The 26,407-nt window shown below is 44.7% G+C and overlaps 2 protein-coding genes and 1 long non-coding RNA gene across 6 annotated transcripts in view; 2 read left to right on the top strand and 1 right to left on the bottom strand.

The window, feature by feature from the left end:
• The window catches only part of SGMS1 (sphingomyelin synthase 1), a 93,619-nt gene extending 90,894 nt beyond the window's left edge, over positions 1 to 2,725 (bottom strand). For 3 of the 4 annotated variants that reach the window (XM_035330754.1, XM_035330750.1, XM_035330757.1), the window contains exon 1: positions 2,278 to 2,428. The gene's annotated coding sequence lies outside the window, so the exon portion shown is untranslated. Of the gene's footprint in view, positions 1 to 2,277; positions 2,429 to 2,705 lie in introns of those variants that run through there. The other variant, XM_035330752.1, reaches the window with a different exon arrangement.
• A 1,438-nt stretch (positions 2,726 to 4,163) lies between these two features.
• LOC118169439 lies at positions 4,164 to 5,931 on the top strand. The gene is made up of 2 exons (XR_004752098.1): positions 4,164 to 4,852; positions 5,196 to 5,931. It is a non-coding gene; the product is annotated as an uncharacterized LOC118169439 (long non-coding RNA).
• A 20,174-nt stretch (positions 5,932 to 26,105) lies between these two features.
• The window catches only part of MINPP1 (multiple inositol-polyphosphate phosphatase 1), a 22,064-nt gene continuing 21,762 nt past the window's right edge, over positions 26,106 to 26,407 (top strand). Inside the window, exon 1 of the mRNA XM_035330762.1 lies at positions 26,106 to 26,379. Coding sequence (XP_035186653.1) covers positions 26,129 to 26,379 — 251 coding nt within the window. The 5' untranslated portion in view covers positions 26,106 to 26,128. The remainder of the gene's footprint in view (positions 26,380 to 26,407) is intronic.

The raw sequence follows: 26,407 nt of genomic DNA, 5'->3' as shown, positions 1-26,407 counted from the left end.
AAATCCTCACAACTCAGGGCTTTGAGCTTGTTTGTTCTCACTTCTACTTCAGAGCACTTTTTCCTATCTGCGGTTGGTTCTGATGTGCTGCACATGAATTACAACTGAAATAGCATTTAGGTGCTCTGCTCCATCTCAGCAGAGCAGTTTGGACTTAGCTCAGTGTGAAGCCTTAAAAATCCTCCCTGCCCAGCATGGGCCACTGTTTTTTGCTGTGTGTTGTGTTTTTTTTTCCTCCTTATTCCAAACAGGCCCCACCGGACACAAAGGAGAAGCAGCTTCTGGATCACTTCTATCCGAGCATTTTACAGGATATACAGTTGCCCCAACTACAAAGCCTTTAATACAGCAACTGTTCCTTATAGCCAGACTAAAATTGCTGTAAAATCCAAGCAAGTCCTAGGCCACACATACATTGCACATGCCAATCACCCAGTGTTGAACAACACAGAGCAGCAGTGACCAGAAAAGGGTAAAAATTTTTAAGTCGCTGTCACCAATAAGGTACGCGTTCCTTCTCACCATGTCCAGTTAAAGAGAACTCAGTAATTATGTAATTAAAAGCAGCACCTGTTGAAGTTTGAGGAGCATTTAGAAAAGCAATGACACGCATGGAGAACTGGCATATAGAAGGTATTATTAAGAAGTCAGTGCCTTTTAAGGGTACCGTTAACACCGAGTAGTCAAATAGTATTCACGAATACCTGCCAGTCCTAAAAACTGTAAATTTAATAAATTGAAGTACTCAGATAATTGTCACAAGCTCTCATTAAAAACTAATTATACACAGGGAGACATATTGTCTCTAGGCTGATACATGGAAGCCGAAAGAAGCGTGACAAATGATTTGGGAATCACAGTTACACAGATCACAGTTTGAAGACTTCTGAGCTAAATTTAATTCTGTTCTACATGCACAAACCCAGAAAAATCAAGGCAATCTCTCTGGATATAAGTGATTTTCTTATTATTATTTTAAAACTAGCATTTATCTTTCATCTGCCACCAATGAGGGCCGATTGCATTCTCTTTCCAAACTCTAAACACCTTCACAAAGCTGAAGCAATTTCAATACCCACCCAACTATGACCTGAAATGAAACAGCAACACGTGTTACTTCAATCCAAAAATCCATTCCTAAAGCAAACAAACACAGCCATGCCCAAACCCACCAACACCAACAGCAGAGCTTCCAGTGACTCAAACCACCAGGGCCATACTTTACACTGGCTCACAAATCAGCAAGAAAGGGGGCACAAACCGCTCTCATCCCAGCGGGCCTGGCGTGGCCGAACACTCTGAAGTAACCTCCACGAAAGCTGCTGTGACACCACCGTGCCGCTCCCTGCCAACACGGCTGCTTCCAGCCCCACCACGAGAGGCTGCGCGTGTTGGCGGCCAGCAGGCTTCGCCGGAGCCGGACAGCATGGCAGTCTGCACAAACAGTGCTCTTTTCTCTCCCTTCCCACCCTCACCTCACGTATTTACAATGAGAGGCCCTGAAAGCGACAAGGCCTTCTTTAAAGAGGTTACACACAAAGCAGAATAAATTAGAAACCCTGATCACAACCGGGCCTCCAGCAGGAACACAGCAACAATGCATAAAGACAGCCACACACATCACAGGCCCAAAAATCCAAACAATCCAGCCCACCCACCAGCAAGCAATTTCTCCAGCAAACAAGCTGCGCTGTGTTCACCTGTCAAGGCACCGAGGAAGGTGAGGCCTCTCATGCTCAGCACCAGCTCTGCCCTCAGCGCTCTGCCTCACCGGAACACCCCGGTCAGCGTTACCCTCACCTCAGGCTCGCTGCCTGGGTCCAGCCCCGACACCGCCACTCTGCCGAGTTGTCAGCCTTCATCCCCCCGACCTCGGACGCGTGCCAGCGTCACCCAGCTCACCCGTGTCACATCACTGGGCGAGGGGGGACCAGGCTCCCCTCAGCCCCACCAGGGCTGGGGGCCCACACCTGGCCCCAGGTGCCCAGTTGGGCCGAGGGAACCTGAGTCCTCTGGGGAGGGGGGGACCAGCCGCCTTTAACCAGGACCCCACAGGGCTGGGGGGGCCTGGACCCCGTGTGGATTTAAGGGCCGGACCCCACGGGGCTGAAGGAGCCGCGGCCACCCCTGGGCTGAGGGGCCGGTTCCCCCGCGCCGCGGCCCGTCCCCGCTGCGCCACTCGGCCCCGCCTCGGGCGGCCGCGCTCCCATCCCCGCTCTCCCCCGCTGTCCCTTGCCGCCCCCGGGCCTGCGCCCGGCCCCGCGGCTGGCTGCTCACCGGGCGGCGCGGCGCCCCCGGCGCTGGGCTCGGCTGGGTTCTGCTCGGCTCAGCGCAGCTCGGCCGCCTGCCGAGCGGGGTCCCCTGGGCGGCTGCAGCGGCGGCGGCGGCAGCAGCGGGCAGAGCGGGCGGGGCGGCGCGTCACGTAAGCGCCCTGTCACCTCCCCGCCGCCATCTTGTGTGCGGCGGGTCCGGGCCGGGGGTAGTGCGGGGGCTCCGGTGCCGGGAGCCTCCTCCTCGGTCCCCCGGGGCTGCCGCTTCGCGCTGGGGGCTGTGGGAAGCGCGTTCGTGGGGTGCCGGCCCCCTGCTCCCTGACAGAGTTGCTCTGCTGCAAGAGGCAGGGACGGTTCACCTCAGGCCGTTTGCCTTTTACACGGCAAATCGCTGCTTTTCTTAAAATAAGCCATCTCAGAGCTTCCCGAGAATACGTAGCTGTTAAAATAAAAGTCAGGAACCCGACGCGATTTGTTCCGAGCAGCTGAGGGTGCAGGAAATCCCCATCCTGGGATGTGTGAGGCCAGCCGGCTGGTGCCCGCGCTGGGACCGCCGCAGACCTAGCCTGCGCCTTCATCTGCGAGGAGGGGAAATTGCACCTTTTTGCAGGGGAAACGCAATCCAGGGTCGGTGTGAGCACGGCAGGTCGCACCTTTCCTACTCCTGACACCACCCAGTGTCGGAGCAACCTCTGGAGCCTGCCTTTGACTCCCCAGTCTATTTGGCTTCTGCTCACCTGTGTTGTTCCAGCATCCTGGGAGACGTCAGCTGTTGTTAAACAATCTTAAATTAACAGAACAAGATAGCAAGGGAGGGCCCTCTGTACGCTGTCTACTCCAAAACAGGCAGGTGATTAAACAAGTTTCATGAACACTAGTAACACATCCTATTTCAAACCTTGCACTTCAAAATTTGCCTTTTGTTAAAGAACAACAAAATATATTTTTTCTATCCAAAATGCAAGTCAAAGCCGTTTTAGAGTGCATTAGCGATGAGAGCTGAGCCCAGTTTCCTGAGGATTTGTTCCTTATTGTGGGAAGATCTGCAAGGTCTGATTGAAACTTTTCCTGTACTTCAGGCGTTCGTTGTCTGTCCATTAGTAGTTAGCCAGCAGATCGCAGAGATAGCAGAGCAGCACTGCATCCAGCTACCCCTCGCCCAGGCAGTGGGTGCATGAAAACACACAAGGGAGGACTGGATGTGCTGGCGTGTTATATTAGCATCCAGTAAGAGACAGCTTTTGCTGAGCTGAGCACATAAACGTATAGAAATATATAATAATAATAATAAAAGCCTCATGACTTATTGCAATCAGTGAGTGATTGCAGACATTACCCAAACAAAATCAACAGCAAGCTTGGATAAATAGTAATGTATGCACTGGGGAAGGTGAAACAACTTGTTTCTGTTATTTTCCTCTTGATAATTGTTTTTCACCTTCAGCTTCTCTCTGCTCGGTGTCCTGCTCCTCCGTAAAGAAATACCAGATACTGCAGTTTCTTAAAATGGGGAAGTCCAGCATGAGATTTTACTTGACTTTCCTCTCATGCAAATTGTTTACAACCCTGCTTTTAACTGGTTATCTGTGCTCAGCACTCGTGGGCTAAATATAAAGCCATGTTTTTCATCAGAATAGGAAAATAGAGTCTGAACAGGAGTAGCTGGAAGCAGTGCTGGGCTAGGGAATGTTTTGTATCTTTTTATTTGCTTCCCTTTTGCAATGCTATCAAGGCAGGTATGTTCCTAAGAGGAGTTTCTGCTTTTTGGCAGGGCGCTGTTTTCTCACTGACGATCACTTCTTGCAACCCCATCCTACTGATGCTATAATAGGATTAACATTGTAGCTGCCACTTCCCCCAGGGTAATCATAATAAACTCCCCCTTTCCAGGGTTGTTCCCCCGACATGGTCATTTTCTGGCAAATAATGTGAACCTGAAGGCTGTGCAAATTTATTCCTGGGAAGCCTGATCTCCCTGCTGGGAACTACAAAGGGCTGTCCGAGAGGCTTACAAACAGCTATCCCAGGCTGCTGCCTGGGCTTAATCCTTCTGATCCACTTGTGATCCTGAAAGCTACCTCTCCTGCAAGGCTATCGCCACTCCTGAGGTACCAAGAGTGGGGGAGATGCCAAGAGACTGCACGGATGCCAGATAACATCATTGTGGGGGCCCCCTGGGGACCGGAGATGCCCTTGCAGGGGTGGGAGGGGATGACCCACAGCTCCACTCAGCCGGTGTTTCACCTCCAGGCACTCGGAACCCATGCTGGCTCTTTGTCTCTCCTTACCTGAGCGCCAGAGGGGAACGGGATGATGAGTGTGATAGCTCTGACTCACCCTTCGGCTCTGCAGAGATAGGTGTTGCCTCATTTAACAATAAGAGCGAAAAACTGAAGCTATTTAAATCATAATAAAATGTTGGAGGCATTCTCTCTTGATTTTTGCTCTTTCTAGTGGTGACCCGAGTTTATCATATCCCTCAAGAGGAGACCTTTACGATGCTAAGGAGATTACCAGTCCGAAGGAGTTCATTCATATGAAAATCTAAATCATGTTTTTAGTTAGATGAAACACACTGAATGGTAGCAATGACTTTATAAGCATGAACAGCAATTTAACCAATTAATCGAAATCAATGTACACATTAATGAATCAACACTAACATTCTAGTAGATCACTATCATTAATAAATGAATTGCTGATCAATTGCTAAGAAATTCAGTTCTAAGAGATATCTTTATATGGAATGCATTTACTAATAGTACATAATACTTTATTAATGAACTAATACTAAAGTAAATTAATGTTTCTATAATACTAAAGTAATGATAATAGCATCTAAATGCTAATAAGCTAATTCTGAAATCAGATTGCTTTCTACCTCAATTTACATTTGCATTTACAACCCAAACTAATGTTTTCCAGCAGAAGTTTGCAGCCAGACCAATTAGACCCCAGGAGGGAGGCCCTGAGTTAGGGTCAGTGGGACTAATAAACTGCCCTCCGTTTTTGCTATCACACAGCATGGAAAGCAACCCTGAACATGCCTTTTGTTTACAGGGGGAGGACCATGCTCACGTATTTGCTGCAGGTATTTCCTGCCTCCTCAGTGATGCCACTGTGCCAGGAGAACATCAGTTCAATCAACAACAGTTTCAATTTGCCAGTTTCTAAGCTTCACTCATACAGAGGGCCCAAGGATGGCAGCTTCTTCACCCCGCCACACTCACCACAGGTACATCTTTCGGTAATACAACGACCATTCACCCCGCCACTTCATTTATGATGACACTTTATTACCTACCGTATGGCATCATTTACTCACTGATGGTACTTCTAACATCACTTGGGATCAGTCTGTGTCATTTACTTGGGTTGCATCACTTGTTTAGTGGCTTTATCCGTTACATCGTTTAACATTCAAAGACATTGACTCCATGCTTTCATTTTATTATCAAAACACCTCATTTATTCAGTGATTTTAAGCTACCCCTGAAGTTAGGTGGGGTTGCACATGCTGTGACATTTTTTAAAGCCTGGCAGGAACGGTAAGCCTGGCAGAAGTGGACATTGCTCTGAGTTCATTGCACAGTGTCATGGGCTTTGTCCCTTCCCCTATTGGTGGCAAACAGTGTTAATGAGAAAGGTATCAGCAGCAGAGCAAAAAGAAAAAAAAAAAAAAGAAAACAAAAAAAAAAAGAAAAAAAAAGAATTAAATACACCGTTAATGGAGACAAACAAAGGACACACTACGTTCATATGCGATGATTTTAAGAAATTGTAGAATAGGGTTGTGAGTTTTTACTGCTGCATGAAAGAGACCAAAATATTTCCAAAGGATGTAGTAAATTCCAATTCAGCTATTTTATTATCGTAGCAAAAGATTAGTGGTGAGATGATGTCATATTCTCAGATCAGCATTGGTATTATCCAGCAATGTGTTGCAGGCAAGCAGCGTTATAAATGGGAGACTGTAGAGTTCTCCTCCTGTTTGTTTCAGATCATTAGAAAAATATATAAAGTAATTTCTTTAATTAATCTGGTTTTAATGGGTGATTGCTGCTGATTAAAACAGCATGTGTCTTTATGGAAAAAGGCTTCAAAATCTGAAATAAAATGAGAAATCCTTAAGAGTCAGGACAATAGTAACCATTTCCCCATTTAAAGAGAAAGAAGAAGTAGAAAATTTTAAAAAGGAACGTGAAAGACAGTAGAAGAAGGAAATGAATAAGAATCAGATGGGTACAACAGGCAAACAACGAGGACATGCAGAGTTTTAAGAGGCTAGCAGCGAACTGTGCGGGGCTGCAATTGACTTGCCCAGAGCATCCCATGTCTGAGCAGGGAGTCCCAGCTGCTCAGGACTTGCAGCCCCTACTCTCCCCAAGGCATGTTTCCTGAGAACAGAGGCTCCCAGGCTTTTTGTGTCCCTTACCCTCTTCTGTCCTTCAGCTCCAACATTCTGCATTACTTCATCTTTCAAGGAGAGAGTGTGTGCTCATAATGAGGCTTGTTGAAACCCACCACACATTTCCACGTCATGCTCCACTTCTCATCAGAACAGCACTGCAGCTCACCTAAGCCAAGCCCCTGATGCCAGTTCATGGAGCAAATTGGTTCAGCTGTGCTTTCTACTTGGAGGGTTTATTTTAACTGATGCTGGCATGTGCTTCATGGTGTCTTGCTGCCACAGAGTTGAAAAGGAGGAGTGTGGCTGACAGAGGGCACTTTGTGACCCTCTCCATGTGGAAGGGTAGCAGCAGGTACAGGGGATGTACGGCAGCAACATTAACTGCAATAAAATATACGTAAAAGTGGATTTGAAACACTGCTGTGTCACATGGCTCAGGGCAAGCCATGTCTAAGACATGCTTCTCTGTTTCCTTGTAAAACCCCGTGCTTCCTGAAAGAGATAAATTGTATTTTTCCATGCACACACAGCTTAGCACAGATCAACTGAGTCTGAACTGAAGCTGGCACCACCAGCATTCTGCCACATCTTCCTCCCTGCAGACAGTGCCGGCACACTTGGGCAGGTCCTGCAGCACAGGGCTCTGCAAGCAGCCTAAGAGTCATTAATTACAGAATGGTTAAAACTAAATTATCTCAGCTGGACTGTGGGCAGGAGCTGGAAGAAGAAGAAAACCTTACTCTACAAAATCAGCAATGATCAGATGGGATTTCACAGCAGAAGTCACACAGCTACGGCTTTGCAGTGACTCAGGGAGCCACGAGGGCAGGCTTCACAATTTCTCCCTGATCAGCTCCTAGCTTTCAACAGAGGAGGAAATAACACAGAGAATGCTCTTCTTACGCTTCTTGCCAGCAGGTTTGTTCCCAGAGCTGTGTGCAAAAAATCAAGGGAGAGCAGGCTTTGCGGTGCTCAAGGCTGACTTTGCAACGTGGCAGAGGCCAGAAAAAGGCAGGTTTATTGGGTCAAAGCATTTACATTAAAGGAAGACAAATTCTGATATGGTGCTTCAGTTCCAGGGATGCCCCACTTGCACAAGAAGGGCAGGTTTCTCAGGGCCGTCCCATGCTACAGCTTGTGCCAGTGCCTCCGGTGCTCTCACTGTGCCCCTGGGAGCAGGGTCTGGTCCCAGCATCAGCCTTGCCTTGCACGCTCTGGCCTCCACCTCTCTGAGGCCTCCCTGGGCTCACTTCTATCTGGAGATCCCTGTGAGCCCCAAACCAGTCCAAATACCTTGGTGTCATCACCCAAGTGCCAAGCAGAAGGGAGCGCTCCCTTCCCTCAACCTGCTGTCTACTCCAAGTCAAGGTGAAAAAGAGGACAATGCCTCCAGATCACCTTCCTTCCTGCTCAGTTTCAGGATCTGATCCTGGAGGCTTCTGTGGTTTCACCCACTATTTCTTCTTCACCTCACATGATTTTTGGAATTTCCATTTCAAAATGTTTTGTGGATTTTGTCCTACTGTGATGCTGGCAAACAGGGATAGCAATTTTCTTTCTCAAACTGGGTTTTCTTAGTTTTCCCAGTAGGGGCAGCACTTGCCTTTCGAGTGAGTCTAAAGGAAGAAAAATATCTGTATTTAAAAAATGAATTCCTGTTTCTTGAATAGCTTGAATAGCAAGAACAATTTCAGCACAAACATGAACTAAGTGGATTTAGCAGTTATCATTTCTTTTTAATGTTTAACATGCTGCCTAAAGCTGACAAGTGATTTGTGTCCTGTGTCATCATGAAAGCTGTATTACTTAGATTACAATAAGGTCTCTAAGTCAAACCTCCTTTTACTCTAGTAATAATAATAATAAAAATAATAAAGATATTATGATTGTCCTGATCTATTATGGGCAATAGCCTTGGTCGGGATTGGAGAACTCCAGAGACCCCTTCCAGGCAACACTGCTGTCATTGCTGTCATGCCATGGGTAGGACTGGCTGGGATATTAAGGACACATTTTAACAGAATAATTCTCTGCCCAGATCTCCCCATACCTTTTGGGGGCACACAGAATTATCTCATAAAACAGCCTATGGTCCTTCTACCAACTTGATAAATACATAAATTAAAAGAAATCTTTAGGGCACCAGGTTCTCCAAGTGAGGACAAGCATCAAACTTTATTATGGTTTCAGTGTTAACGCAGTTAACTGTAGCAGCCTCCAGATACAATAATCTAATCTCCCTTCAGCAAGGGAGAAGCAAGCATGTGAGGGGAAAAGCTGATGCCTAGGTTCTCATTTTTATGGTGAGTTTTAGTAACTTGAAGATCTACAACCCAAATCCAAGTGGATCTAACATACATTACTTCAAGAGAATCATTGTGTAAACTATATGAAGGTCAAAATCGTATAACCCCCTCACCTTTGCCAAGCATGGCAGAGAGCCTAACCTCTGCCAGGTGCCTAGAAAATTTATCACTGTAAAAAAAAAAAAAAAAAAAAAAAAAGGTTGTTAATGTCTCTGCTAAAGAAAGAAAAGGGAGCTGCAAATCACATTTGTCCTACAGGTCATCCCAATATTATTGTGGCTCTGACCTTCCTTTACTTGGGCTGCAAGTACTTATTGGAGGAGTTGGTAGGCAGATGTTTTGCTGGAAAAACATAGGAACCAGAGCAGCTCGCACTGAATTCAAGGGGAGTTTTGTCCCAGAGTGCTGGTCAGATGTGTCAATCCTATTAGAAGCATTATTCACGGGTCACGGCACTAGGGCTGAAGGTTGAATATGTTTGTTCTGCAAATTGGGCTAATGTGAAGACAGGTAAGGGGGTATGTATCATGTCTGGCCTCTTGCTGGAATCTGAGATTGCAGCATATTACATTTCCCTGAAATTACATTATCTCAGATACAATTTTATGGTAACTTACAGCTAGGAAAGGCTTCAGTTTCATTAATAATGGCCACCTTCTTTTTAACATTTTATACAATGCAAGCAAAACTTTTTTCCTCTTTGTTTGGAATGAGGCAGGGAAAAAAATTAAATCTGAAGACCCTCGATTTGGTCAAAACACGGACTTACTCCTGACAGGCGCTGCGACACAAGATAACGTGTCAGCCAGCAAGGTGAGAGGTTTTGGATAAATATGTAGATCACAGAGATGGCATCATGAGAGGCCACCTAAAGCTCAGGTCAACAGATCAGCCCCATCCTAAAATAAGCTGTGAGTAGCTTAAACTCCTCTTGTTGCTTGGACTGCGTGTGCCAGTCCCACACTGCTGGCTGGGAGCAGGGGACTGTCTTTACCAAGCACCACTGCAAGTGCAGCGGCTTCGCTCTCAGACCTCCTGGCAATCGTTTTCTTTGCTGCACTTGACTTGCTGCGATGCTGCTATCATGACACATTCCAGTCATGGGCTAAGAGCAATTATTTCTGCATCTGTAATTTGAGGAGCTTCACCTGCCATGATATCACTACTGTATGTGCATCCTTGGTGCAATAGTGATGTTAGGCATTACAAATCATGATACATTTTTTTTTTTCTTTCTCTCTCTCTCTCCCTCTTTCTCTCCCCCTCTCACTGTAAAATGCCAAATCAGGTTTTCTTCTCTCACCTTACAGCAAAAACACTGCTATTCTTGATATACAGGAGCCTGATTCACTCTGTGCATGGAAGAGGATTTCTTGTCCAAGTTTCTTTCCACTTCTTTCCTTTCTAAAGGCCAGGAGGGGTTGTCCTGTTCCCTCAGCAGGTCTTTGTGAAGGCAAAAGATGACTACCAGGTGACATGGTTGCTATCTGTCCCCAGAGATATCCACAAAAAGTGAAGGCAGGGCTTGTGGTTGGGATGGGTTTAAATACACAGCAGTAATAACACAGGGCTAATAATAATAGTATTTTAGCTGAGTGCTAAAACACAGGAAAGCTGTTTTTAACTGAGTGTGGCATGGTATTTTTGAAACAGGAAGGATGTTTGATGTAAATTTTGTGAGAATAATTCATATTTGATATGTACATGAATACAGATGTAATTTGGATGGAGCACACAGGACATTTAGAAATGGAAATCTCATTATCCTAGCTGTAATTCAGGACTATCCGAGCAAAGCTTATGATCTTTAATCAGTAAGACGGTATTAGCATATCAGAGTTAATTGCAATAAAGTAAAAGATGTTGATTAAAGAATATTTTTCCCCATGTAAGAGTTTCTAAATCCTATATGTAACAGCACCAGTGGGCCAAATCTAGCCTCGGATTTGTTGAACCCTTCACCTTGCTGAGTCAAGGAGAGAAAAGGTGTTTTTGCTTCCTGTCAGGCTGGCCTTATACAGCAGAGTGAGGAGTACAGGCTGCCCTTCGCACTCACTTGGCTTCCTGGGCCTGTCAGTGGGGCTTGGCAACATGCAAGCATCCTTTCACAGAGGTCAGTTTGCAAGGCCAAGCTTTTACATGTGTAATGTAAAAACACCTCATGCAAGAGAATTAGCAATCACTGCACTGAGTGGTTGGAAAGCTGCCTGGCAGAGAAGGACCTGGGAGTGATGGTTGATAGTCGGCTGAATATGAGCCAGCAGTGTGCTCAGGCGTCCAGGAAGGCCAACAGCATTCTGGCTTGCATAAGAAACAGCGTGGCCAGCAGGGCTAGGGAGGTGATCGTCCCCCTGTACTCGGCTCTGGTGAGGCCGCACCTCGAGTACTGTGTTCAGTTTTGGGCCCCTCGCTACAAGAAGGACATGGAGGTGCTCGAGCGAGTCCAGAGAAGGGCTACGAAGCTGGTGAAGGGTCTGGAGAACAAGTCTTATGAGGAGCGGCTGAGGGAGCTGGGCTTGTTCAGCCTGGAGAAGAGGAGGCTCAGGGGTGACCTTATCGCTCTCTACAGGTACCTGAAGGGAGGCTGTAGCGAGGTGGGGGTTGTTCTGTTCTCCCACGTGCCTGGTGACAGGACGAGGGGGAATGGGCTAAAGTTGCGCCAGGGGAGGTTTAGGTTGGATGTTAGGAAGAACTTCTTTACCGAAAGGGTTGTTAGTCACTGGAATGGGCTGCCCAGGGAAGTGGTTGAGTCACCATCCCTGGAGGTCTTTAAAAGACGTTTAGATGTAGAGCTTAGGGATATGGTTTAGTGGAAGATTTGTTAGCGTTAGGTCAGAAGTAGGACTCGGTGATCTTGGAGGTCTCTTCCAACCTAGACGATTCCGTGATTCTGTGCAGCAATGAAATAAGCACCTAGATAGGAAGCTTTAAAAAAGTCAGCTTTCTGTTTTTTGTTTGTTTGTTTTTGTTTTATTTTGTTTTAGATATGGCTCTACCATTTGCTGGAGAAGAGCACAGAGGATCCCTGCTGCACAGACTTGTGTTCATCACTTGTGGTGTAAGCCCAAATGCAGTCTTTGCTGTGTTACATATAAAGGGAAAAATACCATGATACAGATGTTCTGCTTATTTAAACTCCTTTTCTTTACCTTTGGAGCTAGGAGAACAGAGGCTAAAACTGTGGGTGAAAATGCACATCTCTTCCTGATAATGTGACAAAACTCCAGGTTCAAGAAACAGAAAGGCTCAGCCCTGCTGTAGAGGGATGCAGTGAGTCCCCAGGGCATCTCACCTGTTTCTTCCTTACTGAGCTGCAGAAATAGTGACACCTAGCAGGGCAGCAGCCAGCTGCAAAGGCAAGAGATGGAGCAGCCACAGGGCCGTAAAACTGAGACCAGTGCTGTCCCTCCAAGCGTCCTCCTTTTCAAATCCACAATGTCACAAGCTTAAATTTGCAACACGTTCTGCTTGAGGAGTTACCACAGAGTATTTTTGATGGGCACATTTGCAAAAAGCATAATTAGTGTTTATCCTTTGTAAAGATATATTGTTACAGGCCATGTGCCGCAGTCAGGACAGTATTGCTTATATCCATACAAAATGTCCAGGGATCAAACAGTTCATTCTAGATTACTATTTAAGATTTGGACCAGGATCATGCATGAAACAGTCTCTTTTATAGAATAGTGTCACCAAAGGGCTGGACCTCATGGCATCTCTACTCCACGTCCTGCTCACAGGAGTTAGCTCCAGCCCTGACCTGCTTGGCATCAGCAAACAAAGCCAAGGACACATCCATTTATGTTGGAAAATGTTGCAATTTTCCCTTTCTATATGGCACACTTGTTTTTTTTCCCTTACAAAGGCACTTCCCTGGCTTATTTTAAAACCCACTGATACTGAGATGTCAACAGCTTTATTATCTCCATGCCTGGGGGCTGTTCCTGCAACAAGTGTGACAGAGAACAGCTAAGTGCTGGAATTCAAAGAGCCAAGTTCACAGTTGCAAAAATTTCCTTCCAAACTATGTACCAATAAAAGCACATCTTTTCCTTGCCCTGGATAGGAAGCCTCAGTAGGAGCTCAATGTGTTGTTTTGTTTCTTTTGATGCCTTTTGAAGCCTTTCTAGATACTGTCTGAGCTGGTCTCTGTGTCTTCCTCTGCCTGGCGCTCAGACCTCAGACCTGGCACTCATCCACATCTGAGGATGCAGTTCCCACTGCGATGGCTTGCCCCAGCGCCACTCCTTACCATTGTGATCAAAGAGGTCTCAAGATAAATCTGTGTATTGAACTGCCATCTGTCCTGAAGCTGTCCTTTGGAAAGTTTGGTGGGTTCTGGCCTGGCACTCCTGCAAGCACCCCATGCCACAGTGCTGTCTCTCAGCTGACTCACCCGATTCATCTTCTTTGAAAATGTGGCTCAGAATTGTAATACTTCCAGCAATGACAAAGTATTTTTCAGTGTTGGTCTGCTTTGCTGATGCCTTCAGTTCAAGTACAAGGACTTCAGTACCAGCTCTGTTATCAGGGATCTAGCTGCCCTCAGCTATTTCTAGAAAATGGCTTAGAACAGATCCCTTTCTCCTCCCCTTTGAAAACAGAACTGTATATGGGTAAGATAGCCATTTCCATGGAGAACAAAGAACAAACTGAAGCAATTCTGCTGACTTCTAATGTCTCCTTTCTGTCTCCAGAAATAGCTCACATTTTTGTTTCCAAATCAATTGAGAAAGGGTAATTGGAAATTGGAAATGGCAATTTGTCATTCCTGGGTGACACAAGTGTGTCTAGTTTGTGCAGGAATGGCCATACAGCACCAGACGTGAAGTCTCATATGTCTACACCAGTGTAAAACTGCTGCAGTGAGACTTTCCCAGCACCATGCACAGTGCCGCAGGGCTTCTCTGTGTCTCAGGTTCTCTTTGTGCTTAACAGCCCATGATTATTTTCATCTAAAAATAACACGCTCTAAGGTCCTGGAAGAATTAAGCAGCTTTCCCATGCCAAGAAGAAGCGCTGACATTCTGTGTCAGTTCAAAGTTATTCTTGGTAATGAATTAGCCCTTGTTCCGACCACACGTACTTTAATGGGCTCCTTGACTCTACCTGCCTTGCTCACAGCAGCTTCAGGAGCCAAGTGCCTATATCCACACAGGAGTCAAATGCTGCAGGGCAGACTGCTTTCATCTGGGAAATAAAGCCTATCAGTGCTGCAAAGTTGTCCAAGAGGAGGTCTCTAACACCAGCTGACATCATCAAAGCTTTTGCAAAGTGTGTTTTTCTTATACAAAATATGTGGGGGCTTAAAATCACTATTATAGTAATGTGATAGTTTCAAATTCAAAAATCATTTATCCAAATTAAATGAACTAGTAAGAAAATACTTGTGCATTAGCAGGAAAATTTATGATGGCTACAGAAGCTACAAAAGCATACTGAGGCTGCCAGCTTTGGTGTGACCATAAGAGCCCTGGCAGGATCTTTACTCATGCAGTACACAAGTGTTTTCTTCTGTGTTTACTATTCAGAGTGAAAGCACAATGACAACAGAGGGAGCAGCATGACTTTAAATTGTCCATGAGACAACCAAATGTTTCGCCTGAGCACAGCTAACATATTTTTCAAATATAACCTGAGCACAATGTTGCAATGGAATTTTACATTAGGAAAAGTTTAAAGGTAATTTGGGAGTTCAGGGGTGAGGTAAGGAAGGCAGAAGTCACCATTTCCAATGAGATTGTTTTATAAATTTGTTCAGCATAAACAAACAGAACTCTGTTTGTACATTCTCCTTTGACCTCAAAGTTGAGCTGGAATTTCTCAGTCCAAAATTATAGGGGAGCTAAAACAGAGTTGTTATAAAAGGAACAAGTTGCAACCTTTTCAGAGGGAATATTTTACAGTTAGGAACACGATCCAACTGTCACATTTGTTATTTTAATCTTATTCCAGCCTCATGATTTCCCCAAAATAGACTCACCCACCGGGAATGTCACGTTCATCTTGATTCAGCTAATGATACTCATACTTTTACATTGGATGGGATTAATTTTCCTATCCAGCTAATGCAACATGGGATCATTAAATATCTTCACCGCGCACATAGACATGTATTTTCTGTGTCAGAAAGGGACTTATCTGGCATTTTAAATTACTGAAGGATAATTGTAGGTGGCTGTTTTTCATATAGATTAAGGAATTCCTTTTACTATGATAAATGGTTATCAGACTCCTTTTTATACTAAATCAGTTTGCAAGTGAATTTATTCTATAGCCACAGGTCATGGATCTATTGAAGAACAGCCTCAAGGTGTACATATTAATAGAGCGAAACTGTGTGACATCATATCATATAGTAAAAGTGTTGCAACTTGCCAAATTATGGTTTTCAGTACTAATATTTTGTATAACTAATGCTAAGGATCAGATCTAGCTGCATTTCAATAGCCTTATTTCACGTCTGTGTATGAAAATGTGCAGTCAGTGTCTTAGTAAAAGGGGATCCAATTACAAATATTTAAGCAAACATTATCCTGGCATTTTAAATAAAAGTTTTTACAAAATCAATATGCAGCCATGAGCTGTTGACATATCAAATGTGAAAGTGAATTCCAATGAGGGAAATCTGCCATAAAAATAGATTTTACTCTGACATGAGTGAAGAAAACACAGATGTTCAATCAGGATAATTGTGAAGAAAGGCAAAAGAAATAGGAACTGCTATTCTGCACAGTATCATTTCCCCAGTCATAAAAACAATGACTTGAAGCAATACCTTACTGTTTGTGACACTCTGTAGCCTACTGAATCGACCAGCCAAAGCTCATGGCCTTCAACTAAAATATAATCACATTCATAATCCCTGAAAGGAAAGAAACCAGTAAGAAAAATGATTTTTAACTATGTTATCAAGCATCTGTTCACCACGTACAGATTGTATATGTACAGGAGCATCCACAAAGATTTATTTCCTTGACCATATCAGTATCAACAAAGGAAAGCTTTCCCAGAACATTATTTTTGCCTTGTATGCCATCTGAGTAATTACCAAAGGAAATACCTTCTCGTTTTTCACTTTTTTTACATTTATCTTGAAAAAGCAGAAATTATTAAGGCCCCCGGTGTTTCATTAGCCTCTAGAGTAATGCTCAACAGCACGGCTTGTCCCAGGAGCAGGCAGGCAGAGATGAAGCTCCCCCACCTCGCTGGGGACCTGCCCCAGGTCTGCTCCCCACTCCAGGGGACAAGGTTTCCCCACATCCAGCCTGAGCCCCCTGGAGCTGCGATCACCTGTCACGGCCAAGAAGAGCTTGGATCTGACCTCTGTAATGCAACAGGAGCCTGAAAAAGGTGACATGTCCCCAGTGTGTTCTTGAGTAATTCCTTCATATTTTTTTTCCTTTTGCGTTTGAGTGGATTCTTTATAAATGTATAATCAAAATAGGATGACTTTTGTTGCTTTTAGCTTTCAGCACACAACTCAGAAGGCATTCCTGATACGTTAGCACCATTTCTCTACCCTTCTTCTCTTTAGCCCCATGCCCTGAGCACCATTATTGTATTGTGCAGCACTTTTCAACACTGCTTAAAGAACAGCAAATGAACTTACCTTAATGAATAGTAAATCCAACCTTCAACTCCCTTCTCCTTTATCCAAGCTAAAAGCATTACTGACATGAACTGATTTTTAGGGGAAAGCAGAGAAAAGTTTTTAATTTGTTACAATGGACTTCAATGGGGAAGTTAAGGATTTTCTAGACAAAAGACTAAGACTCAGCTAACCCCAGCTGAATGCCTCTTTCTGTTCATTTTCCTTTTGTGTTGCAACTGCTAATGGTGCTAAAAGAAAGGCCCCTATGACCGATGTGCCAGCTCATTCACACTATTGAAATCAATGCTCTGAAATGCAGTCAGCATCAACTAAGCTCTGCACAAAGCTGCAAAGCAAATCAGCATCTTTCCTCTGCAGAGCTCTATTTGCCATCATCAGTCTCAGCCTGTTTTTGGATAGAGCAGAACATTTCCAAAAATGTGCATGGATTATATGGTTTGTTTGCAACCCACACTGCCTGGAAAACATCAAAACAGCTAGTACACAAGTACTAGAACTAAACAACCTGTGAACATGGAAAACAGATTTGCAGTTTGAGTGTGAGCTGGAAAACAGGCTTGGATCTTGCCTTCATTTTAGGGAAAGTTCAGTTCTTGATTCAGATATGAGAGCTAACAAATTTGCACACTTCTCCAGTGAGCTCGATTGATAGTGGCCTACCTGAAGTATTTTGGAGAGGTGTCCTGTACTCTGAAGGATGGCAGCTCTGTGCACCCAGTTCCCACATCCTCTCCTTGCAGCCCGTCCACCAGATATATCAACAGTTATACAGATACAGACTGCCCTTGTTACTGTAATCCTGGTATACTTCTTACTGTGCTGCAGACTTTGGGAGGACAGAACAAATATCTATCTTCATTTTAGCTCTGAAGTGATCTAAGAATGAATTTGCTTCTCCTCTTGTGTGAGGGCTTTGGCAAGCATAATAATCTCTCTGGTTTCCTAAAGCCTCATCATCTCTCAAATGTAGTTGAGAAGAAAGCTAAACTTCACAAAATAAGGCAGTAAAGAGAAAAAGAAAAGTGAACCAGCAGTGAGTTATTATTTCCCTTGGGGAGGAAAAAAGAGAACCAGCAGTGAATTATTATTTCCCATGGGGAGGAAAAAAAAAAAAAAAAAAAGGCTGACAGAGTTAACTAGTCCAGACTGGAAAGAGATTTTGAATGGAACTTAAATTACCTTGTAACTTCTTGAAAGCCATTAGAAATATCTATAAAATAGCCTCTTTACATCCACTGGCAGGTAAAAGTTAAAGTGGCATAGTATTTCCTTATGATAATGTAGGTGATCAATGCTTTTTTAAAGATAATTCTATTTAGGAGAAGCAATGGAAAATGCAGAAGGAATTTAAAATTAGTATCATAAGGACAATTTACTGCCTTATGATTGAGAAAAAATGCTGCCAGAGTACATTTTACTTACTGAACCTATTTAAAAGGTGGTTTGGTCATGAAGAAAATCTGTCTAAGATGACTGTTGTAATTTTAGAAAGCTGCTGACCAGCCATGACTGTACATCTGCTGAATACATTGGCAAACTGCCCCTGTCTCCAGTTCATCCGGACTGATTTAACGAGATGCGGCTCCGAACACAGTGTAGTACAGTTGGATTTGTTTCACACTGCTTCCTGATGCTGACTATTCTAAAGCTCTTTCAAAGCTCTTCTGTCCCTCTTTTCATGCATGGATGAATGGCACTGGGTAGGGAAAGTCACGCTATCAACACTCACTGTAACACTCCTGCTGTCTTGTCCAAGAAGGTTGGTTGTAAAAGTGTGCTGTAGGCTTCTTACCTGCCTTCTCTGGTTAGGAGTAGGAGAACTGGGCACAGGACCAAAGCATCCTGTCTCAGGTTGCTCAGTATCTGCCATCACAGGAAGACAAAGCACCTCATTCCTCTCACCAAGCTTGCTAAATTTATCTTGAGGTCAGCCAGGTCATTTACATTTACTTGTGCAAGGCCAGTCCCAAATTTGCCCCTTCCCAATGAGAAACCTTCTATTTTTCAGCCCACATTTACTCTGTCCAGCTTACATCCCCCAGCCCAGCCTCTCCTGAGATGGACACCATCACAGATGTGCACCAATGTGACTGTGGATGGCCAACACTCCTACACAGCTTTCCAGATGCAATCACAACAGTCCCTGCTGTGGGTAGCATTAATCTTTCCGTATCTATCTCTATTGCTAATGTTTCTTCTGACCTAACTCAAACTCGCATTTGCCGTTACATGGCCACGCCGCATGGATGGCTCACAGCTGCCTGGAGACCAGCTGGGTCTGCTCAAGCTTTTCTCCCTCTTTACTTTTTTGAGCTGAGGAACATGTGGGAGAAATCCCCATTGTTTGCTACAAAAGCGCAATCTTTCACAGGTGAACTTCAGCCCACCTCCAACTGGTTGTTCTCTGCACATGGGTCACTCCCAACCTTTGTGCTGCTAGCAAACTTCATTATTACAGTCGTCTTCTGTTTTTAAACTGATTGATCACTGGAAGTATTACATGTGACCAGGGCTAAGACCAGTCTTTGAGAAGCCCACTGGTATAATTCCTTTGGGCTAGTACTACAGTTTTAACAGTAATGCTCTTGGTCTGCCACCTGTACCCATCCACATTTTCTCTTCCTTAATAATTACCCTATATGATACCATATGAAAACTATAAAGCCGATAAAATATTTTTTCATGTTATTCCATTTTGAATATATCTTAATTATTCTTTCCTTCAAAATTTATTGAAGAACAGGCTACAGAGGGCAGAAGAACACATCTCCTAAAGCTGTGTTGACTTTTGCTTGAAATGTACTTTTTCTGATTCCTCAGGCACCCAAGGCCAAATCCAGTCTGAAAAATTACTAAAAAGTGTTCCCACTGGATTACTTATTACACTTGCCAATTCTTCCAGTATTCACTATTCTAACTAGTCCTTTGCCTTAAGCAAATTAATATATTTGATGTTTTCTTCTGCCTTCTATTTGGTGAAAATACAACCCAGAAATATACCTTTTATATTTTATACGTTTTACATCAAGCATACATCTACATTGTGAAATTTATCTTCTCCTCTTGCTTATGTGTAAAAATAAACTTTTTATTTTGACTCTTTTGAAAAACCCAAGTTAGCTGGGTTTTAAGAGTTTCTGAATTTATCTCTGCCTTTTTCAAACTCTGAGCCATTCCATGGCCTGAGTGTGCTTGCTATATGGGATCACACTGCTCAAGAACTGGAAGGGCTTGACATACTCCCAGAAGACAAGCCACATAATTATGGGTTTGCCATGCTGATCTAGTTGCCCACAGAGGGTGAAGCCACATTGCAAGACCAGAAAGTCTGCTTGAAATGAGGTCAAACCACTTAAGATCCCAAAGGTTTCTATATTTTCTGGGAGAACAAGCCATGTGTTGTACAGTCCCATTGCGACACAGCTGTACAATCAAGCTCTTTAAGTAATGTAATGCCAGAAGACAGAGACCTGAGCCATGATCCCAGGCATGTCATAACACTTGGAGGTTCAGAGAGCACTGTGCTCCCCATACGTGACCAAACCAGACTGATATCCCAATTGCTGGGCATAACTGAAAAAGCAGAATGGCAAAAGGCCACGAGAACAGAGATGTAAGCACAGCTATAGAGATGTAGGTGGGGTCAGCCTTCATCTCAAGGTTAATTGAGGTCAAAACTGGCCTTGCCCATCAGCAAGCAGACAGTGGCTCCACCCTAATTATATGTCACTAAATGAAGCAGCCGGATGGAAAAGCAGGCCTCAGGGAGCTCTGGGAAAAGATTCTGATCCCAACTTCAAGAAGATAATACTGTGAGCAGCTCTAAAGCAGCCACCCTTCACAATGGGAGTGAAGGAGTGGAAAGGTGATTGCCAGAACAAGCAGCTTGGTTGTAGACCTCCCACTGACCACTGCTGACACGTTGCAGTGCTGCAAGGCCCACACCAGAATGGCACACAATTCAGAGAGCAAGCAGCTCTATTAGGAGTTATTATTAGGATCTATTCCTTTCTCCATTAGGATAGAATGGATGAGATCTGAACTCGATCCTTTCTGTGGAAAGCAAAAATTATTGGTGCATATGTCCTTCTTTTTCCAGTTCTCAGATTGCTAACCAAAATGTGGTATCAGCTAAGGAATATCCCATCCCTTACCATATGTACTTTGTCTTCACATGCATGGAAGACAAAGGAATCCCTGAGAAGAGAAATTGCCTCTGAAAAGCACATTCTCAAAACAAGCAGAGAGGATCTGTCGGTGCCACCAGATTAAAGCAATTTTGCGCTTTGGATACAAACACAGGAGTCCAAATTGAGCACCACTCTGCTGACACATATTTGTACTAGAGCAGGGACATGATGCCACCTGACAGAGGATCAACAGCTTGGTTTTCTAGATGCCGCCATCTCACCCAGCAGCAGCAGAAACTCAGCTTTGCTTGCTGAGTACAAACACAAGCAGCTACATGTGAGCCAGCACAGATCACAGGGAAGAGGGTAAGCCACCTCATTGGAGAAATAAAAGTAGCTCGGTTATCACTGACATTACAGAGTGCACAAGAAGCTGACAAAGCTAATGTGCCAGTGCCCCATCTCTAAGTGTGAAGCCATGACCCAAATGCAGGCTGAGCTGCTCCAAGCCAGCACCCTGCCTGCTCTGAGTCTTCACCTCATCACCCCATCTTTCTGACCTGTTTTATGGCGGATCAAACTCGCCGTCATCTCATCTCTACTCTACCCTCATCCCATCTCTATACTACCCTCATCTTTACCTTTGGTCATATCTCCTGTTCTGACCAGGAGCCAGAGTGCTAACATACCTCCTGTAAATACCCGGGTTACTGCCTGTGCCTTTGCATCTGAGCCTAGCCCTGGCCAGCAGCCCCTCCACTGCTGCTAAAAGTCAACAAGAGCACAGCACATTCCCAGGGTTCATCTGGCTGGATAAGACAGAACTGTGTTGTTTGGAGTATGCAGTGTGCTTCGATCTTGTTGAGTTTGCTTTCTGCCTTCAGAAGTTGAATTGATTCCATTACTTAAACAGAAGAAATAATTAAACACAGAATTAATAGAGGGTAGCTTTCTACTCTGAGCTATCTCTGCTGAAGCCTATACAAACCGAAGATGACACCCAATGGCGAGGGCAGTGTCCAAACATTACCGCTTCCAGGACTGTGAAGCTCGAAAGTTGACAACAGCTTCTCTTCTTCTCCTAAAAGCCATGGTTGGCAGCCAGCAGGAAGAGATTCTTTCTTTGAGATTTGTTCCTCAAAATAATGAAGACGAAAGGACAGGTTGTACAAGAAAGAAAGAAGAACACAAAAATAAGAGGCCGACATATTTTCCCCCCTGGACTGTGTAATTAATAGTATTGGTTTTAAAAGTGCTATAAAGAAAGCTGAAATGGAGAAGCAACCCTCAGTTCTACAGCCACAGGCAGTGAATTCTGTGCTATTTGAATTATCTGAATGTTCAGAATGGTAATGGGAACAGTTCCTTTACTCCTAAAAAGAGCAGCTAATAACATACAGCTAAATGGGGACATATTAAAATATGCTTTCTCCACCCTTCGGCTGCTTAAGAAATATATTGGCATTAATGGTAATTACAGGCCATCAAAGCACTGAGGAACAAGGCTTTATAAGGAACAAAGTGTTTTCAGAAAAGGTTAATGCATTAACTTACTCAGTTGCATTTTGAATACGGCTTGGTTTGGAAATTGATGTGCCTGTAAGGAAAATCCATAGCAGAAATAAGGAAATTATGCAGGTCAGTTCTTTGAAACTGATTTGACTGTACTGCAAAAGAACAAAAAAAAATGCTAGGGAATGAAAATGTGACTTATGAATTAACCACCCACAGCATCATCATACTTGAACCTGTAAAGAAACAATGTGAGAAAGATAAAGAACAAAGGAGACAACAATTTGATACGGTTATAAAAGCATTTGGAGCAGCCATAATTACATCTTTTTTCTTATTATTTAAACATATAAAAGACAAAGAAGGATCAAAAAGGGTTATCACAATACTTATGGAGGATGAAAATGGTAACTTGGCTGCTATGGAAATGCTTTGTCCAGAGTTTTGGGGCATGAACTGGAACTGTTCTCAGGAGACATGTGAAGCTTTGAAGGAAGAAAAGTGATATTTTCAGCACGTGAAGTGAGGCTGCAATTGACTAAGTGGCATCAGATAGCTGGTAACTACACAATTTCTAATTCCCTTGGCCAGTTGGTCTCTGACATGTTGTGGGGCTATCTCAGCAATGATGTTCACATACTTTGACTTAGCTGCATAGGCACTAAGCTTCCAAACCATATGGTCTTACTTTATTTCTGAAGGTGCCAAATGTCTTGCACAGAGGTTCTGAGAAGAGCTCAGCTTCATGTGCAACTGTCTAAGTAATGCCATACTTTCAGCAGAGAGCAGCACTCAGACATTTCCTGTATGATCCCATGAGCAAATTTTCAAAAGAACAGCATAGCCCACCACAGGGAAACCAACAGGCCACAGGGGCTGCTACAGACACAGACTTCAAATATGAAACACTGTAAAATGAAATCTTTCCCTTAACATTCTCAAAAACATACTAAGAAGGGGAAAAATCCTTTGAAAGACATCCAAAATATACAACTGATCAATTCAATGGGATATTTCCAGAGGAACAGGAGTGAAAGGAGCATGTTAGAGATCATGGGCAGGGGTAACTGTCTTCAATATGAATTCAAGTCATAGAGTTCCCTTTCCAGAATGCAAACTACCACCACATATTACTTTTTATTTAATCACACTTGAAATTAACACTCTGTGTTTTCAAACATCTAAAAGATCTAAAGCGATGTTCCTCACTGGAACAGGTTGCTGAGAGAAGTTGTGGACGCTCCATCCCTAGAAGTGCTCAAGGCAAGGCCGGGTGGGGCTTTGGGCAATCCGATCTAGTGGGAGGTGTCCCTGACCATACCAGGGGGTTGGAATTAGATGATCTTTAAGGTCCCTGCCAACCCAAACCATTCTGTGATTTTATGAATCTATGAAAAGAGCTATACTAGACAAAATACCAAAACACTTTTATTTGTCCCACCGATTTTGATTACCACTGTGTTATACAGTAGGCATTTTAAAAAATAACTAGTTATTAGCCTCACCTTCTCACACAAAGTTACATTTTTCATGTTTAATCTGAGACCTTTGCAACACATCTCCGTGACCAGTGAAATGCCTGTGAAATCATTAAGTTTGTTTATCTGCTGAATGTGCTAGCAATTAAAACAGGGCACAGTGGGTGTTCCACCTTACTGGGGAGATCACCTTCTGAATCACCATGGGATTGTTTGCCCTTTTTAACATCTTTAGTGTAGCTTCAAAACAGCAGGAGGATCTTGCTGATACACGTAATGATAGGAACTGGTATGAAGAACACTGGTGTAAATTAACATCCGGCATGAAAACACTCCTGAGAATATTTTAAAAATGGCATAAAACTCTAGGAACTGACCATGTTATGTGTGGAACTGGAAACATATTGTTAGGTTGGTAAGCATTTGTTCAAAACTATCTTGTGTGTTCTGATAATCAGACTCAGCTCCTCTGTTCTGAAGTTGACGTTGGTTTGAATATTCCCGATCTCTGAAAAGAAGACAGAAATTTAACTTAGCTTACGAATGCCAAATCTAGCTGACTGTCAGCACTGTACTTACTTGGTACTTTACTACAACTGGCTAGGGATCCCAGTAGCTGCATCAGCCTGTGCAAGGCTCAGAAGAACAGGCTACAACCAGCAACAGAAACAGTCAAGTGCCGTGCACTGTGACTAAGACAGCTGAAACAGAACCCCAGCCAGAATAACTGGGTACATTACTTATCAAGTAAGATTAATTTGCTGACAGTTGACATGCTCGCTGCTAGGTTTTAAGAATCACAAATCTGATCCCTTTTTAGGTATGCGTCTGTGAAACACACAGAACAGAATCCTTGCTGTCAACAATTTTTACTATATACCGTAGAGGTCTCCATTTCTGCTTGGTGAGAAGTAACCTTTCACACTCAGGAGGCTCAAGCCAAAGACTTCAACAAGATGATTTACCTTGCAATACAGTTTCTTTTCCCAAGGCCACCAAGAATCCTGTTTACTAGCCCTGCACAGTATTACTGTGTGACAGCTGTCAAAGCTGGTTTAACAGATAGCCCATGACTTACCCCCGAACCTTTAAAATACCTACCCCTTTATATATACCTAGCTTTAAAATACCTTACCCCTATACTTTTCTTTCCTCTTTCTCTATCAGCTATAAAGGCATTGCCTACACTGTGTGAGTCTTTGCATATGATTGCACTGACATTTTGTTTTGGTTATTGATGTAGTGGGAGACAAGTCAGGCGACAAGGAAAATTCCCTAGTTGAATAAATACCTCATGAAAATCAATTTATTCAGTGAAAATTCTCAACTGTGATAAGTGACATCCTGACTGTGTAGGCAGGGAGGGAAAAACAAAGAGCCAGTGCTTTGTGTGTATAAAGCACAGGTGTCCCCAGACCATGCTCTGGGCCCAAAACAATACTTTTCTGTCTTGGAGTGAGACTTGAGATGTTTTTGTTCATCTCAAGACTGGATTCTGCTACAAATAACCCGATTTCCTTAGCTGATATATGATGGGATGCAAGACACGGGCTCCTGATGGCTCTTGAACAGAAGGCCTTTAATGCCCTGTTTCACTACTACACATGCTTTCCCCGTAGCCCCACGCGCTGTCCACGCGCCCGATTCTGTCATACAGTTGGTTAGAGACCCTCAGGCCAGCCAGCAACTGGCCGCTGCCCAAAGCTCATCTTTAACACTGCAGCCAATTTACTTTATCTCGACCTTGCTCAAGTTTTTGCTTCTACCGCTTGTTTCCTCGTTATCTCTAATTCAGGGACGTGTGAAAGAGCTCAAAGGCACCTGCGAATTCCGTTCCCACAGACATATATTTAGTAGTGAGAGATTTCTTGGAAGCAAGTATCCTCACCACTGGGGGATGTGTTGCTTATGCGCTGTTTTGCTCACGCCCCTGCCCAAGCTGTTTCATAGCCCGATGTGTCACGCAGGCTTTTGCACGGGATGCCTCTTTCTGTTCTTTGCGTTTCTACGCTCTTCCAGGCACACCGCCGCCAGGCTGACGACGTGGCGCCACTGAGGGGATTACAGCCCCCTCCCGTACTTTTCCAGACACGGCTCCCGCCTGACACGCCGCGCTTCGCAAAGCCCTCCGTTGTTCCACAAGCCGCGGAAATGCTTTCGGGTTAGACGGACTACTGCGGGGAACACAGAAAGCCCGTCAGAGAGACACGCCACAGCCCCGAGGACAGGCGCCCGCCCCGGGTCCAGGCGGCGGCCCTGAGGGCAGCCTCCGCCTCTACCGGCCCGGCCCCGGCGGCCGCCCCGTCCCGCCGCCAGCCGCCTGAGCCGGGGCGCGGCGCTGGGGGCGAGGGGAAGGCGAGAGGCGGTGGCCGCAGAGCCGCTCCTCCTCTTCCTGCAGCCCCCGCCATGGCGCCGCGCCGCGCTGCCGCCTGCCTCCTGCCGCTGCTGATGGCCGCGGCGGTGAGCGCGGGGCTGGGCGGCTACTTCGGCACCAAGTCCCGCTACGAGGAGGTGAACCCGCACCTGGCGGAGGACCCGCTGTCCCTGGGGCCCGTCGCCGCCGGGGCGCGGCTGCCCGCCGCCTGCGCCCCGCTGCAGCTCCGCGCCCTGCTCCGCCACGGCACCCGCTACCCCACGGCCGGGCAGATCCGCCGCCTGGCCGAGCTGCACGGCCGCCTCCGCCGC

The sequence above is a fragment of the Oxyura jamaicensis genome, chromosome 6, assembly GCF_011077185.1.
Source record: "Oxyura jamaicensis isolate SHBP4307 breed ruddy duck chromosome 6, BPBGC_Ojam_1.0, whole genome shotgun sequence".
Lineage (NCBI taxonomy): Eukaryota > Metazoa > Chordata > Aves > Anseriformes > Anatidae > Oxyura > Oxyura jamaicensis.
The sequence above is the reverse complement of the archived record's forward strand: the minus strand, read 5'-3'. Positions and strand labels throughout refer to the sequence as shown.